The sequence below is a fragment of the Esox lucius genome, chromosome 16 (assembly GCF_011004845.1).
Source record: "Esox lucius isolate fEsoLuc1 chromosome 16, fEsoLuc1.pri, whole genome shotgun sequence".
NCBI lineage: Eukaryota > Metazoa > Chordata > Actinopteri > Esociformes > Esocidae > Esox > Esox lucius.
Window position 1 is genome coordinate 7,515,772 of NC_047584.1, and position 18,693 is coordinate 7,534,464.

The window sequence follows — 18,693 nt, forward strand, 5'->3', positions numbered from 1 at the left end:
GGAAATCACAACATGGGCTCAGGAATACTTCCAGAAAACATTGTCGGTGAACACAATCCACCGCGCCATTCGCCGTTGCCGGCTAAAACTCTATAGGTCAAAAAAGAAGCCGTATCTAAACAGGATCCAGAAGTGCAGGTGTTTTCTCTGGGCCAAGGATAATTTAAAATGGACTGTGGCAAAGTGAAAAAGTGTTCTGTGGTCAGACGAATCAAAATGTGAAGTTCATTTTGGAAAACTGGGACGCCATGTCATCCGGACTAAAGAGGACAAGGACAACCCAAGTTGTTATCAGCGCTCAGTTCAGAAGCCTTCATCTCTGATGGTATGGGGATGGCATGAGTGCGTGTGGCATGGGCAGCCGACACATCTGGAAAGGCACCATCAATGCTGACAGTTATATCCAAGTTCTAGAACAACATATGCTCCCATCCAGACGTCGTCTCTTTCAAAGAAGACCTTGCATTTTCCAACATGACAATGCCAGACCACATTCTGCATCAATTACAGTGTCATGGCTACATAGAAGAAGGATCCAGGTACTGAAATGGCCAGCCTGCAGTCCAGATCTTTAACCCATAGAAAACATTTGGTGCATCATAAAAAGGTGCGACAAAGAAGACCTAGTTGAGCAACTAGAAGTCTGTATTAGACAAGAATGGGACAACATTCCTATTCATAAACTTGAGCAACTTGTCTCCTCAGTCCCCAGACGTTTGCAGTCTGTTATAAAAAGAAGAGGGGATGCCACACAGTGGTAAACATGGCCCAATTGTTGATGCCATGAAATTTGAAATCAACTTATTTTTCCCTTAAAGTGATACATTTTCTCAGTTTAAACATTTGGTATGTCATCTATGTTGTATTCTGAATAAAATATTGAAATTTGAAACTTCCACATTATTGCATTCTGATTTTATACACAATTGTACAGTGTCCCAACTTTTTTGGAATTGGGTTTGTACTTAAAAGCTTATTTACCATCCTTTGATTCTGGTATCATTTAGTTTTCAGTAATTTCAAATAAACATTATTTGTGTTATATTTATGTTCAATAAATATAATGGTGAAATCAACTGGGGTAATTTTGACTTCAATTTAAAATATACTGCATGCACAATTATTAGGCAAGTGAGTATTCTGATCGTATCATTATTTCTATGCACATTTTCCAACTCCAAAGCATATAAACGTGAATGTTCATTGGATTGAATCGTTTTCAGGTTATATGTATTTGTGTAATGAGGGAGGGTGTGGCAACAGTGAATAACACCTTAGATCAAGGTGTGCATAATTATTAGGCAGCTTCATGACCACAGGTAAAATGGGCCATAAAATAAATTTAACTGACACTGAAAAGTCAGAAATTGTAAAATGCTTTTCAGACGGATGCAACACTCTTGAAATAGCTAAACTATTGAGGCCACCAGACACTCACATTTTTTATTTTGAATAGTCAACTGGGGTGCAAAATATGCATGGGGAAGAAAGGCCCCAAATTAACTGCAAAAGACTTGAGAAAAATTTAACGTGGAGCTACCAGGAACCCATTATCCACCAATGTCATTATTCCAGAACTGCAACCTACCTGGAGTGTCCATAAGTACAAGGTGTCAAGTGCTCAGAGACATGACCAAGGTCAAGAAGGCTGAAACACTACAACCACTGAATAAGATTTTAAATATACTGTATAGAGTGGGCAAAGAAATACCTGAAGACAGATTTTTCAAAGGTTTTATGGACAGATGAAATGAGAGTGACTCTTGATGGACCAGATGAATGGGCCTGTGGCTGGATCACTAACGGACACATGGCACCCCTTCAGTCAGGCACCAGCCAGGTGGAAGAGGGGTACTGGTATGGACTGCTATCATTAAGGGTGAGGTAGTTGGACCTTTTCGGGCTGAAGATGGACTGAAAATCAACTCCCAAACCTACTGCCAGTTTCTGGAAGATACTTCCTTCAAACCATGGTACAGGAAGAAGTCCTAGCATTCAAGAAGGCCATGATCTTCATGCAGGACAATGCTCCATCACATGCATCCAAGTACTCCACTGTTTGGATTGCCAGCAAGGGCCACAAAGATGCCAGAATAATGACCTGGGCCCCTTCCTCTCCTGACTTAAATCCTATTGAGAATTTGTGGGCCCTTCTCAAACGTGAGATTTACAGTCAGGGAAGACAATGCATCTCTTTGAACAGCATTTGGGAGGCTGTGATTTGATTGTGAACAGATCAAGAAACTGACAGACTCCATGGATGGAAGGCTCATGGCAGTTATTGAAAAGAAGGGTGGTTATATTGGTCACTGAATATTTTAATTAATTGTCATTTTGTGTTACTTATTTGTTACACACAAAAAAAAAGTTGAGTTGGGAGATTTTTATTTTTTTATTAGTTGCCTAATAATTCTGCACTCTTATGTATTCCCCTGAGAAATATCAAAACTCACTTTTCCTTTGTTAAACATTCAGGTTTTAGGTTCAATTATATTTTGGATTGACTGAGAGCATTGTGTTTGTTCAACAATAAAATAAATCTTGAGGAATACAATTTGCCTAATAATTGTGCATGCAGTGTAATTGGAATAAGAGTAGATTCAACTTTATAGTACAACGAAGTACAGTACAACGAAATGCAGTTTGCGTCTAACCAGAAGTGCAAATAGAAGAGTGCAAAACATTTACAAGTGAAACAGTTAAGACCAATGTGTGATTTAAGTGGGAGGTATAAATGTGCATTGAAAGCTAATGCAAGTATAAATGGCTATTCTAAATGTGCAATGAAGGCAAATTGAAGGTGCAGGGTAGCATGTGCAAATAAGAAGCAGCAATGAGGTTCCCAGGTTTTTGTGATGTAAAAGAATGAGACACAGATAAATCATGTCAGAACTTTTTCCACCTTTAATGTGACCTAGAACGTGAACAATTAAATTGAAAAACAAACTGAAATTTTTGAGGGGGAAAAATAAAAAATAAACTCACAATAACTTGGTTAATTGTATAATGAGACAAATAATCTTTGTCTAATTCTTTTACATCACAAGAACCTGGCATTTTAACAGGGTGTGTAGACTTTTTATATCCACTGTTTATGTAACAACTGAAAAGGCAGAGACGTACTGCCTGCCTGATAGTAGTAAATCTGTGTCTGCTGCTTCTGTGTCTGTTTCTTTCAAAATTACTGACAGAGTGCCCCACCTCACCCCCAATAGTTTGGGATACTTTAAATTATGACCTATGGGAAACATGAACTCAATAAATTGTTCCATTCATTAAAACTACATAGGCAGAATTGGGTGCTTTTGACACCAATACATTGGCATTTTTAAAAAGCACTAAAACTGAACACAGAAACTGAAAACAATGATATGAAGTCATTAGGAACAAATTGATTGATAAAGTCATGAACAATTGGAATGATAGAATAAAGCACCTGTGAGATATGACAAAAAAGCACACCTCTGGCATCTGCGGGTACCCCAGTTCGTAGGATGAGGGTTAAGCATGTTTATTAGTCCAAAACATGGCTTGAACTGTGTCCAGGAAACCACCACTTAGTACGGTTAAGGATAACAGAAAAACTGCAATGTCGCAAGCCAGTCTATTTACCAAGGATATAGTTCATAAAGTTTTTGAAGTGTGATCTATTAATGGACTCACTTTTCTTAAGTGACATAGCATGATTCCAAAAGCTGGATTAACCTTGGTCTAAAATACACCGGCCCATTGAGTTGCTTTCCTTCTCCCCTTCAGGTGACAGACATTGAGAAAAGGATTGCTGCCCTGAGCGCTGCTGGGATGTCTGTCGATAAGACAAGGAGAAAGGTATTTGGCGGAATCCTGGCCCTATCGATGAAATTACAGCCCAATCTGAATACTTAAAGGGATAGTTCATCCCAAAATGCATGTTTTTCTGAAATGTCACTTACCAAGAGATGTTCCAGATGGCCCATAGAGTCATTTTACCACAAAATATTTTATTCAGCTCTGTTCCAGTCTATAATTGGCATTATTAGCGTTGTCCAAATTCATGAATCGCAACGTTTCGTACTGCTATCGCAACGCTGCATTGCAAGGGTAAAACGACTCCAAAACACTTCAAACTAGATTCAGTAATTTGTCGCGGTAGCATAGATTTTTTAAGCTGTAAATGGATGAAACATCTCATCATCTCATCTTCATCCGCTTATCCGTATCAGGTCACGGGGGCAGCAGCTCCAGCAGGGGACCCCAAACTTCCCTTTCCCGAGCCACATTTGCCAGCTTTGACTGGGGGATCCTGAGGCGTTCCCAGGCCAGTGTCAAAATATAATCTCTCCACCTAGTCCTGGGCCTACCCCGAGGTCTTCTCCCAACTGGATGTGCCTGGAACACCTCTCTAGGGAGACGTCCTGGGGGCATCCTTACCAGATGCCCAAACCACCTCAACTGGCTCCTTTCGACGCAAAGGAGCAGCGGCTCTACTCTGAGTTCCTCACGGATGGCTGAGCTTCTCACCCTATCCCTAAGGGAGAAGCCAGCCACCCTTCTGAGAAAACTCATTTCAGCCGCTTGTACTCGCAATCTTGTTCTTTCGGTCATGACCCAGCCTTCATGACCATAGGTGTGGGTAGGAACGAAAATTGACCGGTATATCGAGAGCTTTGCCTCTTTTCGTCACAACGGTGCGGTAAAGCGAATGCAATACCGCCCCTGCTGCTCCGATTTTCCGGCCAATCCATTGTCCCCTCACTCGCAAACAAGACCCTGAGATACTTGAACTCCTTTACTTGGGGTAACGCCTCATTCCCTACCCGGAGAAGGCACTCCATCGGTTTCCTGCTGAGAACCATGGCCTCAGATTTAGAGGTGCTAATCCTCATCCCAACCGCTTCGCACTCGGCTGCGAACCGGTCCAGTGAGTGCTGAAGGTCACAGACCGTTGATGCCATCAGGACCACATCATCCGCAAAAAGCAGCGATGAGATCCACAGGACACCGAACTGCAACCCCTCCCCACCCCGACTATGCCTCGATATCCTGTCCATAAAAGATACAAAGGATTGGTGACAAAGCGTAGCCCTGGCGGAGGCGAACCCCAGCCTGGAATGAGTCCGACTTACTACCGAGAACCTGAACACAGCTCTCACTTTAGACGTACAGGGATTGGATAGCCCTCAAAAGGGACTTCCTCACCCCATACTCCCGCAGCACCTCCCACAGTATCTCCCGGGGGACCCGGTCATACGCCTTCTCCAGATCCACAAAACACATGTAGACAGGATGGGCATATTCCCAGGCCCCCTCCAGGATCCTTGCAAGAGTAAAGAGCTGGTTGGTTGTTCCGCGACCAGGGCGGAATCCACATTATTCCTCTTCAATCTGAGGTTCGACTATCTGCCGAACCCTCCTTTCCAGTACCTTTGAGTAGACTTTCCCAGGGAGGCTGAGAAGTGTGATACCCCTGTAATTGGCAAACACCCTCTGGTCACCCTTTTTGAACAGGGGAACCACCACCCCGGTCCGCCACTCCTTAGGCACTTTCCCCGAATTCCACGCAATGTTGAAGAGGTGTGTTATCCAAGACATCCCCTCCACACCCAAAGCTTTCAACATTTCTGGACGGATCTGGTTAATCCCCGGAGCTTTGCCACTGTGGAGTTGTTTGACTACCTCAGTGACTTCTGCCATGGAGATTGACGATGCTTCCCCATCAGCCTCCAGCTCTGCCTCCACTATAGAGGGCGTGTTAGTGGGATTTAGGAGTTCCTCAAAGTGTTCCTTCCATCGCCCGAGGAACAACAGTGTCCCATCCTTACTGTACACAGCTTGGATAGTTCCCCGTTTTCCCCTCCTGAGGTGGCGGACGGTTTTCCAGAAACACCTTGGTGCCGACCTAAAGTCCTTCTCCATGGCTTCCCCAAACTCCTCCCACACCCGCTGTTTTGCCTCTTTCACAGCAGAGGTCGTAGCCCTTCGGGTCTGTCGGTACACTGCAACTGTCTCTGGAGTCCTCCGGGATAACAAATCCCGGGATGGCCTCCTTCTTCAGTCGGATGGCTTCCCTGACCACCGGTGTCCACCAGGGTGTTCGAGGGTTATCGCCCCTTGATGCACCTAAGACCTTTAGACCACAGCTCACCGCCGCAGCTTCGGCAATGGAGGCTTTGAACATCGACCACTCAGGTTCAATGCCCCCAACCTCCACAGGGATGCCAGAAAAGCTCAGCCGGAGGTGTGAGTTGAAGATCTTACGGACAGGGGCCTCCTCCAGACGTTCCCAGTTCACCCGCACTACCCGTTTGGGTTTTCCCGGTCTGTCCAGAGTCTTCCCCGACCCCCTGATCCAACTCACCACCAGATGGTGATCGGTTGACAGCTCCGCCCCTCTCTTTACCCGAGTGTCCAAAACATGCGGTCTCAGATCCGATGACACGATCACAAAATCAATTAATGACCTTCGGCCTAGCGTGCTCTGGTACGTACACTTATGAGCATCCTTATGTTCGAACATGGTGTTCGTTATAGATAATCCATGACTAGCACAGAAGTCTAACAACAAACGACCATTCAAGTTCAGATCAGGGAGGCCGTTCCTCCCTATCACGCCTCTCCAGTTGTCTCCATCATTGCCCACGTGTGCGTTGAAGTCCCCCAGCAGAATTATGGAGCCCCATACAGGACTCCATTCAGGGTCTCCAAGAAGGCCAAATACTCTGAACTGCTGTTCGGGGCAAATGCACAAACAACAGTCAGAGACCCCCCCCCCCACGACGCGTAGGCATAGGGAGGCGACCCTCTCATCCACTGGGGTAAACTCCAACATAGCGGCACTCAGCTGGGGGCTTGTGAGTATCCCAACCCCCGCCCTGCGCCTCAAACCCTGGGCGACTCCAGAGAAGAATAAAGTCCATCCCCTATCCAGGATAGGGACTGTGAGTGGATGTAAGCCCCACCAGATCTAACTGATAGCGCTCCACCTCCCTCACAAGTTCCGGCACCTTCCCCCACAGAGATGATGTTCTACGTCCCCAGAGCCAGCTCCTGCTGCCCGGGTCTGGTCCGTTGAGGCCCCTGGCCTTCACTGCCACCCATATGGCAGCGCACCCGACCCCAGCGGTTCCTCCCATGAGTGGTGGGCCCATAGGATGGAGAGGGGGGTGCCATGTTGCTTTTTCGGGCTATGCCCGACCAGGCTCCGTGGCAAACCCGGCCATCATGCGTTCGCCAGCGAGCCCTCCCTCTGGGCCTGGCTCCAGACGTGGGGCCCCGTGCATCCTCCGGGCAGGGTAACTCCTCCTCTTCCTCGTTTATACATGGAGTATTTTTGGATGAAACAGCCGGTGTAATGAATTCAAACTGGCACTAGCAAATTATTTCCTATAGCCACCATACACAGCTTCTGTTCTTCGGCAGTGATGTCATCGAGGTGAGCGTGAACTTTAAACTCAACAAGCTATGTGACGATAGGTTGCTTCGCCTAGCTTTTTAAAATTGCTGCTAGTTTACACTTATCTTTTTGCTATATTTTTGCTTATATATTTCTTAATTCTTACTACGTAGATGTCGTGTGCCATGTCACACGAATTTCATAGTGCAAGATGATGCTATGTTATTTGTTGCATTTGATAAATAAACTTTGAACTTTTGGATTTCCTTTGTTTGTATTGATGTCAACTTCAGCTTGCTCAAATTACATTGCCAAAATTAAAACTTTATTTCGAGGAATACAACCTCGTCATGTTCTTTGAGGTAAACAACACCACTTGTCCTAGTTTGTTGTGTTTTAGTAGTAGTTTTCCGATTTCAGTGCAGCTTTGCGATAGGGGTACATACGGTCTCCATTCATGAATTTGTATTAATAACGCTAATTACTGACTGTCAATGAAATACGATTTTTGGACGAACTATCCTTTTAATGCTGATTTGGATACTAAAAGGATCCTTCGTTTATAGATTGTGAAATGCTATCTTAAAAAGAAAATGATGGTACATTGTTTGTTTTGACAATTTTATCCATATGGCTTCATCACAAGTAAATGAAACAAGCTTCTTTTTTTGCTTCCAATTACTATAAATGAACACAGACTGCTTCGTTCTTGTTGTGGGTGCAAGGTCCTTCTCACAATTACATACTATGTTCTTGTCTCATTTTACTTTTAGTCAGCAGTCCCTCCCCAAAGAAGGAGAAGTGCCTACGACATTCCCACAAGTAAGAACCAAAACTGCTGCAATTGGGCTTGTAAACCTAATGTCTTGTTTCACTCTGAACATGAAAGCAGCTAATATCTGGGGTTTGTTATGTAAATTGAAAAAACCATGATGACTGAGATTCTATTTTGCAGTAACAGGGGTCACTTAAGTCTCACAGATCTCTTTCCATTGCAACACCACAATAGTAGGTCATAATATTAAACTCAGTAAAATAAAGCAGAGGGGATAAGTAACCATTATGTTTCTTTATCCATTCCTCTGGGACCCAGCCTGTTGTCAAGTCTGTGCTATCATGTCAACTCTTTGCCAGTCATTGTTCCTTCAAATGTTTGCAGTAATAAGGATTCACTGAGAGTGCTAAAAAAGACTGGCACCCATATTATTAATTACAAAGTGCTTGGAAATACAAAAATGTGTGGCAACTGAGCAGCCACCAAATTAAAAGGGTATTGAAACCCATCATCCTAAAACTTCATGGTTTGTTGTAATGCTGCTTTATCAGGAACTGGAAGTAGTGCTGGAAAAGCTTTCTTTTTAGTAAGTAATATATAATTCTAGAGTATTAAACATTAAATTATGTCGGATTGTGGGCAATTCAGTTTGGTGGTTGAGTTTTGGTTATACCTTTTACATGCATCCCCAAAACTCCCAAAGGTTTTTCACACACTTAAAACATGTACAGTATCAATATTCACATAGAAAAAACATATTGGGTGTTTGAAAGTATTTGTATTTTAAATGTGTTAATTCTGAGCTGGGAAAACACGATTTGCACCTACATTTTGATCCCGCCCCTGAGGAATGGATATAATAAATCACTGAAAAGCCAATTTTTGAGGCTACCAATTGGAAAATAAACTGTGGAACACATCCCATAATGTGAAAAAGAGTAAATCCAACAGTGTGTGATGCAAAGTTACAGGTTGATAAGAAGTCAGTTATTATACAATATTATGTTATTAGTTGTTTTTCATAAGAAGTTGTCATTAACCCTTAGGGGCCTAAACGGTTTCCCCAATTCTTCACTACTTTTACATTTGGGCTTATAAACAATATGTAATATTTATGGACCATCATGAATTTGGCATCAAATTATTCTAAATAACCTCTGTTAATATAAACATGCTTGAAAATGTACTATAAAGGTAGTATTTGAGTGATTATGCACAATAAACAAATAATTTCATAAGAAAAATTAGATTTTTTCTATATATCATTGAATTCTGAACACAACACAACCGTAGCAAATAGTTTTTCCAACACAAATGTTTTGACAAAATGCTTCACTTCTAGCTAGAAACCTATATTTTGAATTGAAGTAAGGAAAACTGGCTTGTTGATGATACATTTCGCGCATTATTCTCCAGTTGTTAACTTCTAGGCAGATTATTCTGGACGGATGTTTAGTCTTTTCTGAGTCATTCAAATATGCTGTGGCTTCATCCAGGTGAGTGCTATTGGTAGTGAGAAAGTTCTACCCACGGGTCTCAGTTGAGAGATTAAGCCTAGTAGTTAGAATTGCTGCTTCAGACATACCAAGAGATAGGTATGATTTTTGATACACCCCTGGAAGATAAATTCCCACCATTTAATCTGCAACCTGCCTCCACTGAGTTGGCATGAAGAATGATCAGCCCTGCCTGCTATAATAATCTCTTAATTGTTTTATTTTTTGCACATCATTCTTTTCCTTCACTTGAAGTGCTTTGCAATAAAATGCTTTGCAAAAGTGCTTTGAGATTACAATGAAAAGCACAAATAATTACAATTATGATTATTTTGATATTATTATTATTAAACTCTAGCCAATATGTTGGAATGTTTTTCATTGGCTAGGATTGGATAATTTATCACACAAAATTACTTTGTGACATTTTGAACCGAATACTTGGTCAAATGTCTCAAATAAATTATCTAAATCTTTCCATACTTTACGCTTCCAGTGTTCTCTTTGAGGCATCTGGCAACTCAACATATTCAGCAGTCTTTTACTAAAAACCTTCTTAAGCCAAAATAGTGGCGCAACAACATGTGTTTCTAATACATAAGAAACACAGTCTGGTATTAATCAGCACAATAAACAACTATCTCTTGCTCGCCTTTTTCCATCATCTTACTCTGATTACTGAGGATTGCGACGCAAAAGTCCCTTGTTTCAATCTTAAAATGTTTTCTTTTAAATATTATTATTAAGCACACTACGCCTTACACAGCATTTAAGCTAGAGACACCATTCAGACATTGAAACATTTAGTGTATTCAGGACCAGGTTGCTGGTATTCAACTTTTTAATATCTTTTAAACCTTTAAAAACATTTACATCTGTTATACTTTTAAAATGGCAGAGATAGTAGCAATGAGGTTCTCGAGCTAGGCAATTACATGAAACAACTGAAAAATACAAGTACAATGACAGTTCTAAATGTGCAGTGCAGGCAAATTTAAGGTGCAATGTGGCACGTGCAACTGAAATGCAGGGATAGCAGCAATGTTCCCGAGGTAACCATGTACCTGTAACAACTCAAAACTTCCTTATCAGACTTTGTCAAGCAGTATCAGAGTCCAATAGTACAAAGGGAGTAGTGCACCAAGGTCCCTGAGAGGCAGTACAAGAGACATGTGCCGCTTTTCTGATGGTAGGAGGGCAAACAGTTTGTGGCACGGATGTAAAGTGTCCCTCATGATGCCCTGCACCCTGCACAGAAACCTCTTGTGCTGGACGTCTAGCTACAGTGGCCGCGAGCTGGGCACCAGTGATGTGCTGGGCGGTTTTCACCACCCATTGTAGGGTCTTCTGATCGGCTACTGCGCCTTTTTGACCAGGGTTGAGCTGTTGAGGGTCCAGGAGAGGTACTCGGAAATGTGGACACCCAGGAATTTGAAGCTGGACATGTGCTGCACCTCAGTGCCATCGATAAGAACCGGTGCGTGACTGCAATCTTTAGACTTCCTGTAATCCACAATGAGCTCCATGGTTTTCATTCCATTGAGGGCCAGGTTGTTGTCAGTGCACCGTGCCACCAGGCACTTGACCTCCTCCCTGTAGGCTGACTAGTCATTTTTCACTGATCTGGCCTAACACTGTGGTGTCATCCGTGATTTCAAATACAAAATGTATTTATTTATAAAGCCCTTTTTACATTTGCAGTTGTCACAAAGTGCTTTTACACCCAGACTGAAACCCCAAGGAGCAAGCAACAACGGTTTTGAAGCACAGTGGCTAGAAAAAAATAACTAAGATGGGGCCAAAATATAGGAAGAAACCTATAGAAGAACCAGGCTCAGAGGGGTGACCAGTCCTCTTCTGGCTGTGCCAGGTGAACATTTTAAGAGTAAAAGTTGTAATAATAAATAATGCATTTGGGCTGTGTCCAGAGTCTATAAAATCTAATCCAGGTCAGAATGACCAGATGGACAAGGAGAGACAACCGGTTCGATTGGAGAGGGAACAACTGGGTGGAGTGGGGGGCTGGAGGGGGGTCATCAGACTGGCAGCTGGAATCATCAGATACCGTCTTGATCTGCAAAACAGCCAAGGAGGACTTTGGACAGTGGCAGCAATGATAGTGGCAGCAGGAGACAAGGAAAATCTAGAGAGTGCATTCCTTAGGCTTACAAGGATCTACAGTGGAGGAGAACTGACTCTACTCCCCCCCAGCACAATAGCAGTGTAAAACCTTGGGGCTGAGACAAGGCGGTCCAGTGACACTGTGGCCCTATCTGGGGGGGCCCGGACAGGGCCCAATAGGCAGGAACTTGACAGTGGTGATGGAACTGTGTACAGAAATGCAGTTATGTGGGAAGAGGGAGTACAAGAGTGGGCTCAGCACAAAGCCTTGGGAAACACCAGTGTTCAGGATCAGGAGGTGAAGTTGTCTAACCTGACAGACTGATCCATTTGCAGAGGGAGGGGCTGATCCATAGATCATGGAGTTTGTTGACTTTTTACTGCTCATTACTGCTCGTTTTCAAAAATCTGTGTAGACACTGGGCCTTGTGTAGCACACGTGCCGCCATCTTGGTCCCAGCTTCAGGATGATCATTGTAAAAATACTTTGCACAAATGTTTAGCGCACAAAGGCTAAATGCCGGGGCACAAAGGCCATTGAGTGAAATATATAGGAGGATTTGAAGCTTACAAATAAGCAACTTAAATTGCTGATAAGAATAAAAGCATGCATGTCATAAAAACATTATTAACGAATTATAATTTTTTTTAACATCATACTTTGAATAATAGCTTATTATAACTATACTTAACTCATTATGTTTAATTTCAGAGGTTTTATTTGAGAGCCTTCACATGACGACAACAAACAGGCAACAGTATTGACAGTTAAGTAGCTAATGTCCCCCTATTATCGGCCTCCCCTTATTATTGGCCATTTCTATTGGTTGCAGAACTAAATTCTCTCAAGTAAAACATTTAAATGCGCTGTAAACAACAGTACGTTTTGCTATTAAATATACCCTTTCAGCTAGCCAATCACCATGTTTTATAGAGATGTATGGAAGGTAAATACTTTTTTTGAGATAATGTTTTTTTTTTAATGGAAACTGTTTTAGACAAGTTGCAAATCATGAAAATCAACTTGTGCAGCAGACCAGACATCGTGTCATATTAAAGTGATCAGATGTAATGACTATTTTTCTTCACCAGAAGGCATTAAAGGTAACGAAAACTTGCTAGTAAACACAAGAGGAGACTATGATCTGTCATTTGTAACACATATTAAAAGGAAATAAAACGTTACTGAACAAAATAGTAAGTTGGTCGATAATAGGTGGCCGATAATAGGGGGCATTTTTTTTTGCCATGTTTTTTTTGCCATGTTAGAAATCAGTGGTTACATATAGTGGTCAAATAATGTAGACCCTGTATCAAATCATGGGAGATGTTCGCTCAAGTTTTTTGGAAAATTGCAGCACAGATGTCATTCGGTGAATGTTCCATTATCTTCTCACTTTAATGTTAGTTGCCAGCTAGTCTATACAGGTTTCCAAGACAGTAACCCCCATGCCTAATGGTCAATGTAAACATTCCTGTGGTTATCAGAGCACAACCTACAGAGAGAATCTAAACAGAGAGGTTTCTGTTGTTCTCATTATCTAGGCACATTCACTTCCAAAGAAACGTACATTCATATTGTATTTATTAATGCTCAGATTCCACACCAACTAGCTGAAAACATTTATATTTTCACTGATATTTCAGAAATGCTAATTAATGTGAGTTAACATTTGTATTTCACTATTAATCTCTAAACATTGACATCTTGATCAAATTGTTACTCAGTACAATAAGATACATTTCAAAACTGCTGTTGGTTATGCTGACAATAGGGGGTTCTACTCTAACATTAAGGCTAGCTAGCCAGAAGGCTAACATTACGGCCAGTTATACAAAATTAGGCCGCAAAGTATCCTTTAACATCACAATCACCTGGGCTTATCAGTACGACCTAAATAAACAAATGTAGTGACTTATTTCTTTATCAAGAATATAATAATGTTTTAAAAATGTTCACCACAAACGCTGCAATGTCTAGTGATGTCAAACCTAACATTACTTCTCTGAGCTTTCAAAAGTCATTCAGGTGTATTTTCCCACTCAAGGTCGGAACTTTGCCACTTAAAAGTTGTGGTTGACTTCCCCATATGTATCTGAACTTAATCCCTCATTTAGGGAACCGGTCTGGCAGAACAAATGTGCAACAAATGTGTGATCCTGGGAATGATCTTGCCACATGAGATTAAAGTGTTTTACAAACATTGCGTTATTTTGTTTTAATAATTTCTGTTGCAACCTAACATGTTCTGGGGCCTGGAACCCCTCTCAAATGCAAAACAAATGTTCCCTCTCTTTATATTATACTTTTTTATCTTCTGCAGAAACCAGTAATGACACAGGGTCCATGAGGAGAAAGTTGAGCATCTTGTGAAAGGAGTACAGTGTGAATCATGACAAAGAACCTGCTGGTACATTTAGCCTAATGTGTGTATTCTTTAATTGGCTCTAAATGATTGTGTGCTATTTGTTTTTTTTACATGTATCCAATATTATTTCTAATAATATTTATATTCTAGAGGTATGCACAATGTTTTAATGTTTTAGAGCATTTTCAACATTCTCCTAATATCATGCATGTAACTGGCAATTGTATTAAACCATATTTAGGATTTAACATTTTGTGGATGATTACTTGGTTACACTATTTTGAGATTCCCAATTGCCATCTGCAGATGTTCTACAAATAGTATTACTATCTAAAAACGTCTGTTAATAAGCTACTGGTTGCTATGGTTAGGATAAGGTTTAGAATAAAGTTTGGTATTAGAGTTAGGATGAAGGTTAAGTTTAGTCTTAGAATAAAGGTTAGGATAAGGGTTAGTAGATAGTTAGTAGAAAAACTGTAAAACATCTATAAAAAAATGTTGGGACTCAAAATTAAATTTTACAGAAAACGTTCTATATTTTTGCTTAGTTACACTGTTATTGTAGTCATTTAGCAGACGCTCCTAATTAACTTCAGATTACATTGAAGAGGTTCAGATGGTTTTTTATTAGTTCCTCCTTAGTTCATTGGTTCCTAATCATTTGTATCCCAAATGGCACCCGATTGTTTGTGAAGGAGACTTATTTAGGCTAGAGCGCTATGGGGTTCTTGTCACAATTAGTGCAGCAGATGGGATACAGTGACATTTTGGATGCAATTATGATGTAGTTGAAGAAGAAAAATTGTTCAAAAAGATCTAGACTGTTGATTTTGGAATAGTAGGGCTTATACTTAAGATGTACACAATCAAACATGGGAGTGTGAATTACCAGTTTCTGGTTGCTTGTTCTGTGTTTTTAAGCAGTATTAATACATTTTTAACCTCTGTATGAATTCTTGATTGCTGTTAATCTACAGATGGGTGACAAATTAAATGAAAAACCTGAATAAATGAGTGGATGAATGCAGATGCTAACATAATGAATGCAGATGCTACCATTGGGTCCATTTGTCCCCTTAAATGGAAGGGTCACTGCAAATCATAAAAAAACTGAATGGTTTGATTAATATGAAAAATATATGAATAACATATACTTTGGCTTTCGCAGTCACCAGATCTCAACCCAATTAAACACCTATGGGAGATTTTGGAGCGTGTTAGGCAGCGCTCTCCACCACCATCATCAAATCACCAAATGATGGAACATCTTTTGGAAGAATGGTGTTCCATCACTCTAGTAGATTGTTCCATCACCAGACTTGTAGAAACAATGCCTTGGCATTGAATTGAACCTGTTCTGGCAGCTTCTAGTAACCCAAAACCTCACTGAGATGTTTTATGTTAGTTTTTCCTTTTATTTGTCACACATCTGTAAGTATTTGCTGATATTCTTACATTTAACAACATACAGCGGCTCTCAAAAGGATTCACTCTGTTGGACATTTACAGATTTTATTATCGTAAAACATAAAATCTAATTTCCCAATCAAAGAACCATCCTCCATATAAAGAATATATGGAAAAAGGTGAAATTTGCCGTTCAAAAAATTCCCCCAACCAACTTGACAAAGCATGGTTAAGAATTATCAAAAACTGGTCTACTCAAATGGGCAAAGAAAACTTATCCAAACAGACTCAAGGCTGTAATTGCTGCCAAAGGCACCTCTACTAAATATTGAATAAAGCGGGTGGTTACTTATCCAATCAATTATTTTCTGTTTTGTATTTGTAATCCATTTAAACCAATTTTTAGACATTCTTTGTGTTGATCATTGACAAAAAATCCTCATTAATCGATTTTGACAGGATAACACCAAAAAAGTGGAAATGTCCAAGGTGGGTGAATAATTTTAAGACACCATATAAAAAACATGTTCAAAATCCTGTGCCAAGTATTAAACATTTCCTGACATTTAAGTAAAATAAAATGTAAACATTAAACCTGTTTGTGTATTCTAGTATTGTATTCATGCCTCTACTTTTATAAGGAATGTTATGATAAATTCAAGGAACAGTGTTTCTTCCTTTTAATGGAATGAACATTCCTAGATGTTGTGCCATTCTTTTGCTTACTATTGCTAAAAGAAGACATCTAAGTGACTTGTTAGATGGGTGGTTGTTAGGCAGAAACTACAGCAATGAATGCTGATCAAGTTGCTGATGTTTTATGCCTTCACGATATATTAGTCTCCAGATCAGTTACCGGATCTCCACCTAATTAAACTCTTTTTGAGTGGCGTCCTCTACCACCATTCACAAACCACCGAATTATGTAAATACTGTAGTAAGAATGGTGTTGAGTCCTTCAACTAGACTTCGAGAAACATCCAGACACCAATGAGGCACTGAAGCTGTTCTACCAGATCACAGCAGCCCAACACCCTATTAAGAGTTGTGTTTCCTTTATTTTGGATATGTACCTGATTACTTCTGTCCAGCAGAGAATCTGTCGATATTTTGAGGACATCAAATACCCTTCAGCCATCAAGAATACTACTAGAATATTTGTGTTTGGCTGTTGCCTGAATGGAACTCCTTCATGCTGATCTCTCCACAAGGTCTCCCTTTGGTCAACTTGTGTGAAACTAAGAGGTTTTCAATGTCGTTAGCAAAGGAAATGGTATGAAATGCCCTCTAAACGAGCTGAATGCCTGTTGGGAGTGAAAACGGACACACACCAGGAATTCCACTACAGATAGCTACCATACATTACTCTCCATTGGGCATACTGTTTAACTCATGGCCTTCCTATATGGGATCAGCCATTAGGGGTGACAAAAAATGCACACAACCCTCATTAAACTCTCTTGGGTGGTTAAACAGTCAGTGCCAATGCTGCCAAAGGTAATAACCTACCAAGTATCTTTGACAGACTTTTTCCACAATCTTTTTCAAGTGTCTCTCTCCTCTGTATCCAATAGCACATATATTAAAGGATTGTGATATAAAAATATCTAGATATCTGTAAAGTTAGCTATATTGTAGACAAAAAAGTATGTATAACTCAACTGTTCTACATTTGGCCCCCTCCATTTTTCTCACCCATTATTACAAGAATTAATGAAGGATCATGCCAGAAGTGTCTTCGGGATGATGCATATTGGCCCAGCATCGCTCAAAGCAAGGGAAAGCATCAACTGCAGGCATTTCCTTGACTCATCACGCTCTAGCAACTCCGACTACTCTACATTACATGGTGAAAAGGCGATGTAATTGATCAGGAGGTTATGAGCGGCTGGCCTTCATAGTTATAAGTAGCCTGCAATTGTTATTCTGATTGAGATTGTTATTCATCTCATTCTACAACACCTGAGTCAACGTCTACCGTAAAGTCTCAGTCAGACGGCAGGGACCACAAGCCTCTGGTGAGATACTTTAAAAGGAGTGAACTTTCCTGCCTGCTCATCTCCCTTGTTGACAACATCTATCTCTCTCTGCTTAAACCAGGCACTTGCCTCCAGACTATCTGTTGGATAGTGCCAGTCCGCTAAATACATTTAACAGCTAAATACATTCACAAAGGCCAACAATTATAGTACAGTTGCATTATAATAATATATTATATTTTTATTTTATATTTTTCATCCTGGCTATGGCTTGGCAGGGTGTGTATCAAAGGACACATTTAGATTTTTTAAGTACTATGCTTGTTGTGGTTTATTGCGGTGTGATAAGTTTGTAAAGGAAAAATGCACTGTATTATGAATGAGGGTGTTCATTGCTATTAACAGAAACTGAAAGCAGCGTATCTTGCATTTAACAGTTCATTCACATTATTGTATCTTTGTTTATTCTAAATTACTTAAAAATGTGTGTGAGTGAGCATGTGTGTGCATGCATGTTAGTAGGTGTGTGCGAGTGAGCATGTGTTTCTGCATGCGTGTTAGTAGGTGTGTGTGAGTGAGCATGTGTTTATGCATGCATTTTAGTAGGTGTGTGTGTGTGGGCATGTGTGTGTGTGCATGCATTTTAGTAGGTGTGTGTGAGTGATCATGTGTGTGTGCATGCATGTTAGTAGGTGTGTGTGTGCATTGTGACATCAGCATCCCCTCTGAGGGGATATAAACATACTCACAGAGCAGGTCCTCTACCAAATTACTCTACACTTCAGCCAGACTTCCTAAACAGAGACCACTCGAGAGCCTTTTAACTAACACACTGAGAAGCTCTGGTCTAGCCTACTTTTCATACTGAGGTATTTGAGATTTTCAAGCAGTTGGAGATATTTTCTCTCCACCTGATTTTCCATCCTCCTGCATTTGAGATTCCTATAGCGAAAGGATAATTGGCTCTTCTCCAGATTGTAAGTCCATTCATTCCTAATCTCCAATGCCCTTGAATTAGATCTACAAAGTGATATTTCAAAGCAGATTTGTGTCAATTTTGTTGCAGACTTGAAGCATGTTGGATGTCAGTGTAGTCCCAGGTTGTAAATCCAAAAGAATAATATTGCATGTGAAAACCACTGAAATCCTAAAATATATTTTCATACTCACTGTC

At 40.7% G+C, this 18,693-nt stretch overlaps 1 protein-coding gene across 1 annotated transcript in view; it reads left to right on the forward strand.

Annotated features, from left to right (window-relative positions):
• Positions 1-15,310, forward strand: part of mlphb (melanophilin b) — a 103,911-nt gene extending 88,601 nt beyond the window's left edge. The window contains exons 13-15 of the mRNA XM_034286695.1: positions 3,757-3,828; positions 8,146-8,194; positions 14,089-15,310. Coding sequence (XP_034142586.1) covers positions 3,757-3,828; positions 8,146-8,194; positions 14,089-14,138 — 171 coding nt within the window. The 3' untranslated portion in view covers positions 14,139-15,310. The remainder of the gene's footprint in view (positions 1-3,756; positions 3,829-8,145; positions 8,195-14,088) is intronic.
• Positions 15,311-18,693: the final 3,383 nt, after the last annotated feature.